General features: G+C 33.3%; 1 protein-coding gene across 1 annotated transcript in view; it reads left to right on the plus strand.

Annotated features, from left to right (window-relative positions):
• Nucleotides 1-867: 867 nt before the first annotated feature.
• The window catches only part of EPHA3 (EPH receptor A3), a 436,551-nt gene continuing 423,908 nt past the window's right edge, over nucleotides 868-13,510 (plus strand). The window contains exon 1 of the mRNA XM_044666928.1: nucleotides 868-955. Coding sequence (XP_044522863.1) covers nucleotides 868-955 — 88 coding nt within the window. The remainder of the gene's footprint in view (nucleotides 956-13,510) is intronic.

Consider the following 13,510-nt stretch of genomic DNA (forward strand, 5'->3'; position numbering starts at 1 on the left):
TAATGCCCAAGTTAATAAAGTGTTTGTGGCTGAGATTTGTCTTAAAAAAGACTACAGGATGACTTTTAAAGGAATTTCACATCATCCTCTTTAGGAAATCTGAATTTGATCCAATTCAGAAAGGGGAACAGGTTTGGTCAATTAAATTTGGGAGGACCATGGTTCTGGGGGAATATATTGCCATTCTCCACCACTTAAAGTTATTAGAAGATCGTGACTGGATTCTCCTAATACCTCTCTCAAATGAAACAATCTGTCCCCCCTTTCCCAACCCACTTTTTTGCCCCATTAAATGTTTGAATACCAGTACATTTTTTAAAAAAGGTTTCTTTCTTTTTCTTTTTCCTTTTTTTTTTAAACTGTTGTAGGATACTCTTGCCAGGGTTTCCAGTTTCTTCAGAGAATTAAACTACAAAGCAAGTATAACAAACAATAAAATAGCTTCTTTACATTGAAAATAAACATATTTTTTCCCAGTCTACCCTCATCCCTCCTTCTTCCCCAACAACTTCTGGATTTCCTGTTCTATTTGTGTATGTGTGTGTGTGCGCGTTTGTGTGAGCGTATGTGAGCGTTTTGATGCTTCTCATCAGTGACTTGGGCTGCCTAGCTCCGTGTGTCTGTTTGATCAGCCTGCCCTCCTCCTGCTCTTCTAGCTCTCAGTACCTGGGGCACTAGGACCCAGTGAGAATCTCCCTGCAAGGCTTGCAGAAAGGCAGTAAGACTCCTCCTTATCTCCAGTGTCAAACTTGACATCAGCCTGCAAGCGGAGCATGGTAACTTCTCCAGCAATCAGAGCTCTCCCCCTCACATCAGTGGCATGCTTCATGGAGATATGCTCTTCTCACTGCCCTCTGCACCAGCAACATGGATTGTCACATCTTCATCCTCCTCTTTCTCATCTGCTCAGCTCGCAGCTGCTTCGGGGAACTGATTCTCCAGCCTACCAATGAAGGTAAGCACAGTACAGGCATGGCAATGGAAACTCTCCCACTCCTTAACGTTGTACATTCTGATTGAAACCTTATTCACTCTTTTAAGGTGGTACAGGAGGAAACAGCACTGAGTAAACTGAAGATGTGCTTTTATTTTCGTTTGAGAAACATAAATCTTCAGAATGTGTTTTCAATTGGATACCAATCCAAACAATTGCCTTGTTTGCAAATTATAAAACAGAAAAAAAAAGGCTTCAGTTTGCACACCACAGTATGTTAATTGCCAGATAGCCCGAGAAGTATTTTATTATCTAATTATGATCGTGTGGTCCCTAGAGAATAAGTTTAAAAGAAAAAAACAAAACAAAACACTGTACTTTTCTCTTATTTCCAAATCTTTATCACTTCCCTAAAGATAGCTTATATGTACATTATAAGAATCATGACTTTTTTATTTTGTGGATGGAGTAAAGGAGCTTATAGTAGGGTAAAGAGATTTGGGGGTGTTTATATTGTGACTACTTTTCTGGCTAGATATTGAAGTTCTGTGCATCATACAAAGGTGATATTTCCCTGCGTGGAACAGACTTGTGCTATCATCAGTATAACATTTAGAGGAATTTCTAGAAGATTAGGTTTGAGTATGGGCTTGTGAAAATAAACAAATATCTGAAATTGTGAATACATCTCAGGCAAATGGGGGTGAATTAGCAAATGGGAAGCCTAGAAAGAATACAACAAAGTGAATGGCACTTTACTGATATTGAATTTTCCTTCTTACAATGGGTGTACATACCTTTTCACCTGATAAAAATGCAAAACCATTGTTAATGGCTTTTAGCTTTTCTGTAATACTGCATACTTATTAGGTACTTTATCATTTTCTAATCTATCTTTCTAATCCATCTTGAAGATAAAGTTCATGTCAAAAATCTTTAACTGTTATGTACATTTCATTGAGTAATTGGGTACATAAAGAGGCTCTTGAAGCTTTGATGTCATATTAGTAATTATTATTTTCAAATAATAAAATTAAACAATTACTATTTGGTGACTTACACATATTTTACATGTAATATAAAGAGCATATTTAAATTATTCACTGAGTCAATTATATTAAAATCAATACTAAGCCTTTTTATTTGTAAATATTAAATCCAATAGAAGATTTAAAAATGTTTGGAAACTTTTTCATTAAATAAGGATGATTGCCAGTTTTCTTGCTGACCTACTTTCATTGATAAGGAAATAATAAAATTAAGCTTCTATGCTTAGGAAATTTGTTTATTGTCTGACCTTTTTAATTATGGGAGATAATGTATAACACTTTACAAATCTTTCTTTTTAACTTTTCATTCTCTGAATGATGAAACTGAATATCATAATATGTAAAGATCATGAAAATCATTTCATCCACTATAGACATCCTTGTAAATCAAATTAATATAGTAATTTGCAAGACATAGCTAACTTCTTGAATGGAAGGCAATCAGGATAATTTTTTATACTGGATATAGTATCAATGAGTAAAAATAAAAATTTGATGATTTTTATAGTGAACAAGGGGGTTAAAATATTATGCATAATTTAAAATAGAACACAATATTGTGATTCCTACACCTGCTTGATAAGTGGTATTCATGGGAGATTAACAAACTATAAGAGAACTGCTTTTAGTGATAATATATGTAAATAATCCTGAGATTTTTTATATTTGCAGAAGACATAACTTTCTGCAAAACTGCAAGATTGATGATCTAAGAAATAGACTCATAATTAACAGAAAATGTTGGAAAAAGGAATAATGAATTTCAGGGAGTGAATTATTATTGAAACTATTATATATAGAGATATGCATAGACTCAAGTAATGGTTGAAATTATATTATATATAAATGTGAATTTATAAGTGTTTAAATCCTACTGTAGGTACATCCAAGTATTCTGGACATATAGATATATAGTAGTATTCTTTTAACATTTGGCTATGTATATATACATATATATATATATACACACCATAATGCATGAATAAATTAAAGAAAATCATTTGTACTATATTTCCTTATGAAGGTTTCTCTATAATTCTTAAGATAATAAGTAATCCTTTCAAAGGACTGACCCAAAGACAACTTTTCCTTTCCTTTATAGGCTTATTCATCTCTTCTAGAACAAAAACTAAAACACAAACTTTTGTGGATATAAATAAAGCCTATTAGCCCCAGTCTAGGGTTTCTGCAAATGTTTGATGAGGAAAAAAAAATACTTAGTTTCTGTACAGTTGTGTTAGACAGCATGAAACTTCACAGATTCTGCATCACTTGGCAACTCAAACATTGCCACTTAAAACACAAATGTCATTTTCTGAAGACATTAATTTGGACAGATTAAGTCACTTCTGAAAATTTGTGTCATTTTTCTGATAATATTAATGATGTATTTTCCCTTGGGATGAATAATAATTTTGACATTTTGTTTGAGGAAATATTGTACAAGAAAGCTTTGCATTGAACTTAGTTTTCTCATGAAGTACAGGGCATACTTAAGCCTTAAAGTCCTACATAATTGTAAGCTACTAAAGAACTTAAACCCATTTATCAGATCCCATTTAGAAAATTGTTTGGATTACCAATTTGATTTGTACTCACAGCAGGAGCATGTTCTTTGGACATTTTTTGAGGTATCACAAAATAATGAATGATAAAGCACTGAAGAAAATGTCAAAATCTAGTCATCAGATTAATTATTTGTGTGATTTTTTTCTGATTTAAAGATAAGGAAATTAATGTGAAAATTGAAATGCTTGATTTCCAGAACAACAAATAAAGTTAGAGTTAAATTTAAGCAGAATTATAAATTCATATATATTTGCATATTACTTTATAATTAAACTCTTTGGAAAAATAGTTTAAAAGCTATATTTATAATTTGCAAATTAGGATAATCTATAAAACCTCAAATATGAATTTGAACTTAAAGTTTGGATTGTAAAATCCTTTTATGTTTCTCAGAGTGATCTAACATATAGTCAATAGTCCCTCAACTGAAAAACTACTTCTTTCATAGGGAAAAATGATAATGCAAGAACTTTATGGTAATTGATATTTACATTTGCATTTCTTTCCTTGTCTTTGACCCTCCACACTACTCCCCACTTCAGACCCTTCCCGTGGATTATGAGAATGGAAAAGTAAAAAACTGTAAGAAAACAATGGTGAACAGTTTATTGTTGTTGATTCGGTCTCTTTTAGGGACCAAATATTAACTGAACACTTTACTATTTTTTAAGCCTGCCTGTTTGAAGTTAATTGAGTCAAATTTATTTATCAAGATGTAAAACGCTGTTTTCTTTTCTGCAAGTGTTCAGGCATCTTGTATTACCATGACATTGACATAGTGCAACACCTCAAGAGTGAAATTAAATCTTTAAAACTCAACATCATAAAAATTAGAACAATATAGTTATGTATTACTCTAATATAAAATATTTCTGAAAAGGCCTGGACATTTGGCATGCAGATAATATATTGGTTGTTTAAAAATAATAAATCATATGTCCTTTATGTAGCATATACAGAATCATAAAAATATGTGACTCCACGAAGTGCTATATGGAGCCATTTCTAAACAAAACAGAGTTCCCAGCTCATCAACTCCCTAGGTGCTTGAGATTTTCTGATCCCCTTGTGGATTAGTTTAATTTAAAATTTAAAAGGAAAACCAGTGACTATGCAATAAATTTCAGCATGATCTATGCTTTAAATAACAGGTAAATATCAATAATAATGAATATTTTTGTAATCTTTTTATTGCTGTAGTATTGACATCAGTTTTGTACTAGAACTAGTCCAACTAGTTCAACTAGTCCTCAGTATTCACATACACTGTGCTTGAAAAGTACATAGAAAACTCCAACACTATTATGTCAACTATGTATAACTCATTAATTTATTCATGAATACTTACATGTACATAGGTCCATCTATAATAAACCATACACACATATAGTCTTTGGAAGATATAACATTTTTATTTCAATAGCATGTGCCTTTTCCCTAATTGTTACATATATACATACACCACTGAATGAGTTGTATATTTCTATAATTTAAGAGTTTTGTTCTGATCTTTCTTTAACTGTGCTGTTTGCCTGGGGGTACTAGAAACCTTAATTTTACTGTTTTATAACCCACAACAGTTAACACTTGACCTAGGTCATTAACAGGATTATCAGCAAATTTGTTTAAGCTTTTACTGACAACCTGAATTGCTTGGATAATATTTTGACTGTGCAGACAGGAAACTTCTTGAAACCTCTCAAAAGTACAGCATAAAATAAACTTATTCTGAATATATAATTTCCTAATTAAATCAATATTGATAAAATGTTACACACTATGAAGATGGGGAAAATATTCATAATGGTACTTAGCATACCGTGCTTTCCTAACATGACCATGCTTTCCACATCTTAATATGCCAAATAGTTGACATAGATTTGCAATTACATAATTTTATAATAAATTATGGCACTGTAGATAGGTTTTTCACCTTTATTAATGCTATGTATATAGTTTTCTTTCTTATATACTCTCAAAAAATGTAATCAATTGGACTATGCACAGTTTACATTTAAATAACTATAAGAATTATGATAGGGAAACTAGTTTATAAAACTACTGAACATTTCTCTTAATTAGATCATAGACATGTTTGATGGGAAAGATATCTCTGATACTGAATGAGAGACATATAGCATACAATTAATTCTGACATAAAATAAACCAAATTAAAGACAAAAAAAACCCTCTCAAAGTAAAAGTTTACCTATTAAAAAAATAAATCCAAATTGTGGTCTTAGAATTGTTATTCTTCAATAATGTTTAGTGAAGTTCATTTTATATAAAGTTTTCTTTTCAGAAAGCTTTTACATTTTCTTCTTGAATTGTACAACAGGTTTTCAAAGTTTCACTTTGGTTCTTGAAAATACTGAATTCCAAGAAGAACTTTCCTATTTTTATTCATGCAAATTTTGAGTTTTTGATCTTTTAATACTCAAAAAATTGTTCATGTAATCATGCAATTTTTACAACTTCTTATTTTAATATATTTTTGGTATGTTATCTGAAAGAAAAAAAGTATGCATTTGGGATTCATTAGAAATATAAAATGTACACTATTTAAAAACTCTGACATATTATAAAAATTTTACTAGGAAAACTCAGTTTCCATAGGATATTCTATTTACTAACTTTATAAATAACAGAAACATTTCAAATAACTGGATAAACATACAAAGCATAACATTTTCAAGAAAACCAAAGTGTCAAATCTTATATGTTTATATAAATACAAACCTAAAAAGTTAAAAGTCATTTTAAGATATCTGTGATGTGGCCTCCCTCTGTATTTGAACAACTTTAGAGTAATTTTGTTTGGCATGACTATAGTTTGTTGAGGGTTAGTAGGTATTTGAGATAGCATTGAGTTGTGCAAACACTTCTGTCATGTAATTTTTAGTTTTGTAAATACACAATAATCCCTAATCATGTCCTCCACCCCAAACCTAAGTTACTAGTTGTTTTCGTGTAATCCCCATTTGATGAAAAGTTTAGCTGTACAGATGCAGGTGTTCTCTTTTTTGGTTTTGTCTTAAGAGATCTGGATTTTATCACCAGTGAGGGTCACTACCGAGCTGTTACCAAATGCACAAGTAGCATTCCACAGCTTTTTCATATAAAAGCTTGGCTGGTGGCATGAAACGTCCATTATGTTGCTCATCCAGGTATAACGTAGATCTAGACTGCCACTTGATATCTTTAAGAAGTTCAAACTTAAGTGGCTCTGTGGTCTATTTGACTTTTTGGAGTTGAAGCAAAATTGTGTTTCATCAAAGTAAGACTGGAGCACTTGTGAAAACTGAAAACTAAGCTGCTGAATTAATCAAGCAAGGAAAGATGCTCTCTTTAGAAAAAAGTTCAAGGCCCGGGCATTTGTGCCCTTCTATACTGTCACCTCTGAGGCACAGCTACCAGATGCTTAATATCATGTACCAGTGGAGCCTAGGCAAGAGGGATCCCCACAGGGAAATTCACTTACTAAATATTTTACCTTCTGCCAGCTTCCCTTGGTATAAAAAGAGCTCAGTTTGTTAAAAAAAAAATCTTTACAAGTTGAAAGAGCAGAAATGGGCCATGAAGACAAAAATATAAATAGTATGAGAGTTCTATTATCTGAACACCTCAATAAAATACTCAGAAAACTCATGTGGAATCTGCAAGCCTCTTTGCCCCACCTAAAAAACATAAGGAATTTGACATAATTACTAGATAGGCAATTTTAGTAAAATTCATAATAGTGATCTAACTTATCATTTGATCAGGAAGTATCTCTTAAGCACCCACTTTGTTGCACTCCCTGTCCTCCATGTTAACAATAGCAAGCTTTCCCCCCAGTTTTATACACTCTGCCACACATCTCCCTCACCCTCTAGCCCCCAATCACCCTCCATATACACACTTTTCTAACTAAAATAAAGTGTTTGCTCAAGGAAAAAACTTTTAAGATATTAACCAAAAAAAAAAAATACCTCCCATTCTGCTGCCTGGGTGAATGCATATGGAAGGAGGATGGAATAAAACCGCTACACCAAATAAAGCCTTAAACTTGGAGTGATGTTATTAAACTGGAAGCCCTGAAAGTGGAAACCTTTTTTTCCCCCTCATTTTCTAAACTATGTCCTGCTGTTCCAGTCAAAGCAAAGGGCGAAAATCCAAGTGATCTACTAAAAAAATGCTGAAGTCAGAATAATAGCAGGGAGAGAAAGAATAAAAAAGTGGTAGAACTGTACAAGCAATTAAGTAAATAGTGGGGAAATAGGAGAAACAATGTTTACCATGATGTTAGAACAAGGCTCTAATAATGCTTCCTTCTTTCTTGTTGTGTAACATAATTCAAGTCATATTTTTAATTTAGGTTAAGTTTCAAAGTTTACTTTTCAGAAGAAAAAAGTTAGTGGAAATAATTCTGAACAGGAGATAGGCATCAACCCCTAACAACGCAGGCACCCCTGTGAGCTTTTAAGGACAAAAAGCTTCTTCCAGAACTATTAAGGGAAGCCTCAAAGATGTTACAAGTGGAGACTGTATTATGTAGTTTATCAAAAGTATCCCAGGGAGTGCCCCTCCATGTGTGTTCCCTATATATGTGCCCCCTTTTCCTACTGATGGGGTATATAATAGTGAGAAACTACACTTCAGGTTTATTGGGGAAAATGTTTTAATTCTGCTTTTTTTTTTTTCCGTCTATATGCAATTTCATTAGATACCCTTGCTTTGGGGAAAGATATCTTTCCATTGTCATTTAAGCTGAGGGAGAAGAAGCTACACCCTCTAATTAATATGCCTATATAAAGTAAGCCTGCTAGGCTTATGTACAAAATATGCATCCTTCACATACATTTAAAAGATAAGACTCAGTGTCTAATCAGTGGTAAGAGATGAGTTATTCTATGCTTGGAGCTCTGCTCCCCACCCTTTGGTGTGCCTGTGTTCTTTCTGTACCCCAGTTGGGCCCCTGCTTTGTGTGACCCTCTCTCTCTCCCCACCCCCAGGAAGCTGAGAGCCCTAGATCTGGCTGATTGTCCCCACCCCCTCCTATTCTTGCTGTTCTTTTCTCAGGGAAGAGCCTCTCTCACTGTAGAAACTGAGAAGCTGAAGCCCTCTGGCTCCCTGGGGAGCATATATGTGTGTGTGTGTGTGTGTGTGTGTGTGTGTGTGTGTGTGTGTGTGTGTGTGTGTGAATGGGGGGGTTCTTTGTGGAGAGGGGGGAGGCTGGGCTCTGCCTAGAAAGTCTCTTATCTGTAGATCTATGCCTCGGAGCTTTAAAAAAAAAAAAAAAAACGGAAACGAGGGTGTCAAACCTGCACTTCCCTGAGGATATTCCCATTTGGAACTGAGACCCATTGAAATCTCAGTGGGTGTCGTCAGAATGTAGGGTTGTGGGGATTTCACATTAATTCTGAGATTGACAAAAGGAAAATCAGCCCAAAGAAGGGTGGCCACCCTGGGAAAAGGACTAGGCTTGCTCCCAGACTTGCGATCCCTCTTAAGCACTCTCTTGCATCCTAGAGATGCGAGTCCCTCTTTTAATCTTGTCAATATTTCTCATTTCTCTGTGTGTAGTTCCCAGCACCTCTGTGGAAAAAAATATTCCTGCCTTTTTTTTTTTTTTAAGAACTACTCTTCTTTCTTCTCAAATATTCCTTCTTTATCATGAGCATTAAATCTCACATTTAAGTTAGTTTGTTATCTCTTTTCATCTCAGATATTTACATTATTTCCCAAATGTAAAATGGTGATCATATGTGCCTTAATTTTTGGCATTATTCTGTTGTACAAGAAAGCTTCTTTGCAAACAAACCATACCCTCTTTTTACACAAAACTATTGTATGTACACTCCATGTATAATGCATTTCTAAGTGCTGGATTTAAGTCAGGGGACCTGGATGGAGTCCTGGCTGGGTCACTTTCTTTGTACAAGTATTTCATGTTGAGTGGTGTCAGTTTCCTCCTCTGAAGAAGGAGTAAATTGGACTAGATCATCTCTAAGACCCTTTTCATCTCTAAATCTTACCATGGATGGGGAGGGGTTTTGGAGGAAGAAAATAAAATAATTTACTTGATCTCAGTTTAAACTCTCCTGTTTACTCAGGAAGTTAAAACAAAAATTTTACGACCTTCCCACTCCCTTTCTCCCTTCACTACAAACTGGGACACACAATACGTTTGTGTCATACTCCCAGGTAGAATGTATGCTCCTTACAAACAGGCTGTTACTTTGTTGTTTTATCTTTAGTGCCTAGCATAGTCCTTTACACAAAGTTGGTCTTTCATAAAATGATTGTTGATTTATTCACTGGGAAACATACCCTCCTGGGTGCTAAACTTCTTTGGGATTCATTCAGAGGGAAAGTTGGTTTACAATACAGAATGCCATGAGATAGTAAGGAAGAAAATGTTTGTCAGAGATACACATTTCTCAAAATTATATTTCTTCCTCTTCTACTATCATCTTCTCTAATTTCTAAAGATAGATGCAAAAAATCTAAAGAGGTAGAATAAGAAATCATAATTTTTAGTTTAGAGAATTTTATATTATCTTTCATATATAAAAAAGTACTTTATATATTTAGAAGCATCGATAGAAGGTAGCTAGTTATATGGCCTTGAAAAGTAGCAAATTAAGTCAAGGGCAATTATATTTTTTCACATGGACATTTCAGCACATATGTTATTCATTAATTACCTCCATAAATTCTGTTAACCTGGCAAACAGCAAAAAATAGCATATTGATGACATCAGTTTTTCAAATCAAAGTTTTAGTGTCTTGGTTTTTTCAAAATGACATGAAAAAAAATTTTTTCTACTATCATCCCTGTGTTCACACGAAAGCACTTAAGTAGCTTCCTCTTTGATACATTCTCATAAGAGTCAATGAGAAGGGTGCAAGCAGAGAGTTCTTGACCTTTTCTGTGTCATGGACCTCTTTGGTAGTCTGATGGAGCCTTTGGATTCTTTCTAAGAATCATGTTTTCAAATGTATAAAATAAATACAATATATACAATTACAGAGAAAATCAACTACATTGCAATAATTACCAAAATATTTAAAAAGCAAGTTCTTAGATCGCAGGTTAAGGATCATTGATTAGAGGCAAACTCTGATTATTCATTTGGTCCTTAATTATGGACATGCTATTTCTACCATAGGATGTTAATTTCTTGACTTTAGGGGCCATTTAATTTTTTTTCTTTCTATACCTAGCACTAAAACCTGAAACTAGGCACTTTAGAAATACTCCTTGATTTCTAGTGGGTTATTTCAAGTTCTTAGCTCACTTTAATCTATTTTATTTGAAAAGTAGTGTTCACTTGGTTTGTTATTCCCCAATAGAAAATAAATCTTAACTTGTTATTGTAAATTCTTAATATTGTGAAACTTTTGCCTTTCTCCACTTTTTTTTTTTAATTCACTATCTGAGTAAATGCTTGCTCAGTTGCCTTCCTTCCTAAACCTGGTAAAATTTTTTATTATTATTTTTTTTTTAAAAGAGTGAGAGAGGGGCATTCATGTGACACAGTGGATAGAGTTCTACACCTGCAGTTGGGACAACCTGGGTTCAAATATGGCCTTAGACATGTTCTAGCTGTGTATGACCCTGGGCAAGTCATTTAATCCTGTTTGCCTAGCCCTTGCCCTTCTGTTATAAAGTTGTTAGCAGGGCAGAAAGTAAGGATTTTAAAAAAAAAAGAGAGATTGAGAGAGGGCCACTTATTGGATGTAATTTTATTGGGATATAGAAGCAAGATTAAGTTTGATTTGCTCTAGATTGGTTATTTATTCATCAAGGGAAAATCACCTTCTGAATATTATTTTTTAAAAGGTAGGTACATATTGCTCTGTAAACTAGACATGAAACTGCCTATTTTAGTAAAAATTTAGGCCTTTATTTTATTTTTTTACATATGGTATAGCAGTTTTTTTTACCTATATGGGATTTTAAAATTTCCATGACTATCTCAATAGGACTCAAAAGAGAGAGGTAAGCACATTGTTAATAGTTAACTATATTTTTATTTCTGGATTTTCAGCCCTAACTTCATAATTTACACATACCTAGAGGTTTCAGGTGACTTAGCTTTGTGCTGAGAAAGATAGTATACTCTGACATACATATTCAAAATCCAACAGTACATTTTGCTTGCTTCCTTTGAGTACAAATGAGGATAGGAAAAAATGGCTATCATCTCTTTAATGACTACTTGGTTCATTCTTTGCGTTTGCAAAAACAAGTACTAGTTCTTATTTCCATATCCTCCGTAGTCCCCCACAACCCTATGTTCTTTTACCGACCTTCATACTCCTTAAATTGACCCTTTTCCAAAGTATGGGCTAAATTAAATTCCCCAGAGTGAACAAACAACTTTGTGGAATTTTGATAAAAATCAAACTCAGTCTTCTGAAATACAAATTGGCAGTGAGGAAATAAAACAAAACCCAAACCAAAATCCTGACTCAGATTTTTGCAACTGTTTGTTTAAATTTGATTTGACATTTGTACAATTTTGTTTTGCTTTGTAACATTGCTGATCAATAATTTTCAAAGAAGGTATAGAGCTAGGGAAGCAGTTGCTTTTTCCAAACTGAGCTGCCAGTTGACCTGTAAAATCATTTAAAGGATATTTAATATTAGGACAATGAAAACAGATTATTGATTCACCATAAGCAAAGATGCGTATGTGTGTACACTTCTGCATATACATTAAATGTATTAAGCTATTTAAGTACACTTGGATTTTTAAAAATAAATATAGCATGAAAGGACTTTTTTTTCAAACTACTATTTTTATATTTGGGTGGCCTTAGGTAATCCTGGTCTTAAAATTATCATCATCATTTTAACTTAGAGACCTGGAGCTGACAATGTGGTTATAGAACTCTTTGTTTAAGCAGTGTTCTGAAAACAGGAGTTGTCCTAATATATACTGGTCCTAATATAAAATAACAGAGCTTTGACTCTCTACAGTGTCTTTTGAGCAGAAGCTGCCAGTTGCAATTACTTGTACTTTTTGTCTTAACTTTACTGAATTAGTAAAATTAGGCTGTGCTCAGCAATTAGTGGTTTTGAAAAACTTTGAGGCACAACTGCTACCCTTTCAGAGCTTTTATGTTTAAAAGCACAGATATTTCCTATTATAACCACAAAATGGCATTATGGGTAAATCTCCAAACACCAAAGAATGCCATTACTTAAAAAAATCATATCCAAACAATTCGCATATATTTTTGTAGGGAATTTAAAATTACTTAATTGATGGGCAATAAAAGTGACTGTCCCTTTAAAAATTCCCTCCAGCTTTGCCTCATTCATTTTTTTCTCCCAACAGTGAATTCTTGGAAATTAGCCAGAGGAACTTGCTTATCTTTTCTATTATCCCCATCTTGTACTCCTCACTCTGATAGAGAAGGGAATTAAAAAAAAATTAATGCCAGAAGTACACAAGTATAAAACTCAGGATACATATATTGAGTTGAATCAAGGTTTAAACAAAAATAAAAAAAAGAAACCTTCAAGGAAAAAGGATTTTCATTAAAACTTTCCTGCAGCATGATACTGTTACATTTACCGAGTTTACTCTTAAATTTCTCAGAATAACTTTTATTAGTTTATCAGAATGCTTATTTCATTTGATCCTCATAGCAACTATAAAATAGGCCATTTTATGCATGAGGAAAGTTGAGTTTCAGAGAAGCCAAATGAATTGACTTTCACAAGGTGTTAGAATTAGTTACTGGGTTGAAAATGAATGTTCTTCTTCCTGAAAACATAGTACTCAAAATAGTAAATTAATTTATGTTTCAATACATAGTTTAGAATAATAAAGTTAGTCCCTGTTAATACTTCTGAAAGTCACAAGGTAAAATCTTTGAAGAATAAAAAACTTTAAATATAACAAGCATAAATATATTTTTGCATTTTTTCTCAAAGCAGAAACCAAGTGACAAGAGGAGA

Source organism: Gracilinanus agilis, chromosome 3 (assembly GCF_016433145.1).
Source record: "Gracilinanus agilis isolate LMUSP501 chromosome 3, AgileGrace, whole genome shotgun sequence".
In the NCBI taxonomy this organism is placed as follows: Eukaryota; Metazoa; Chordata; class Mammalia; order Didelphimorphia; family Didelphidae; genus Gracilinanus; species Gracilinanus agilis.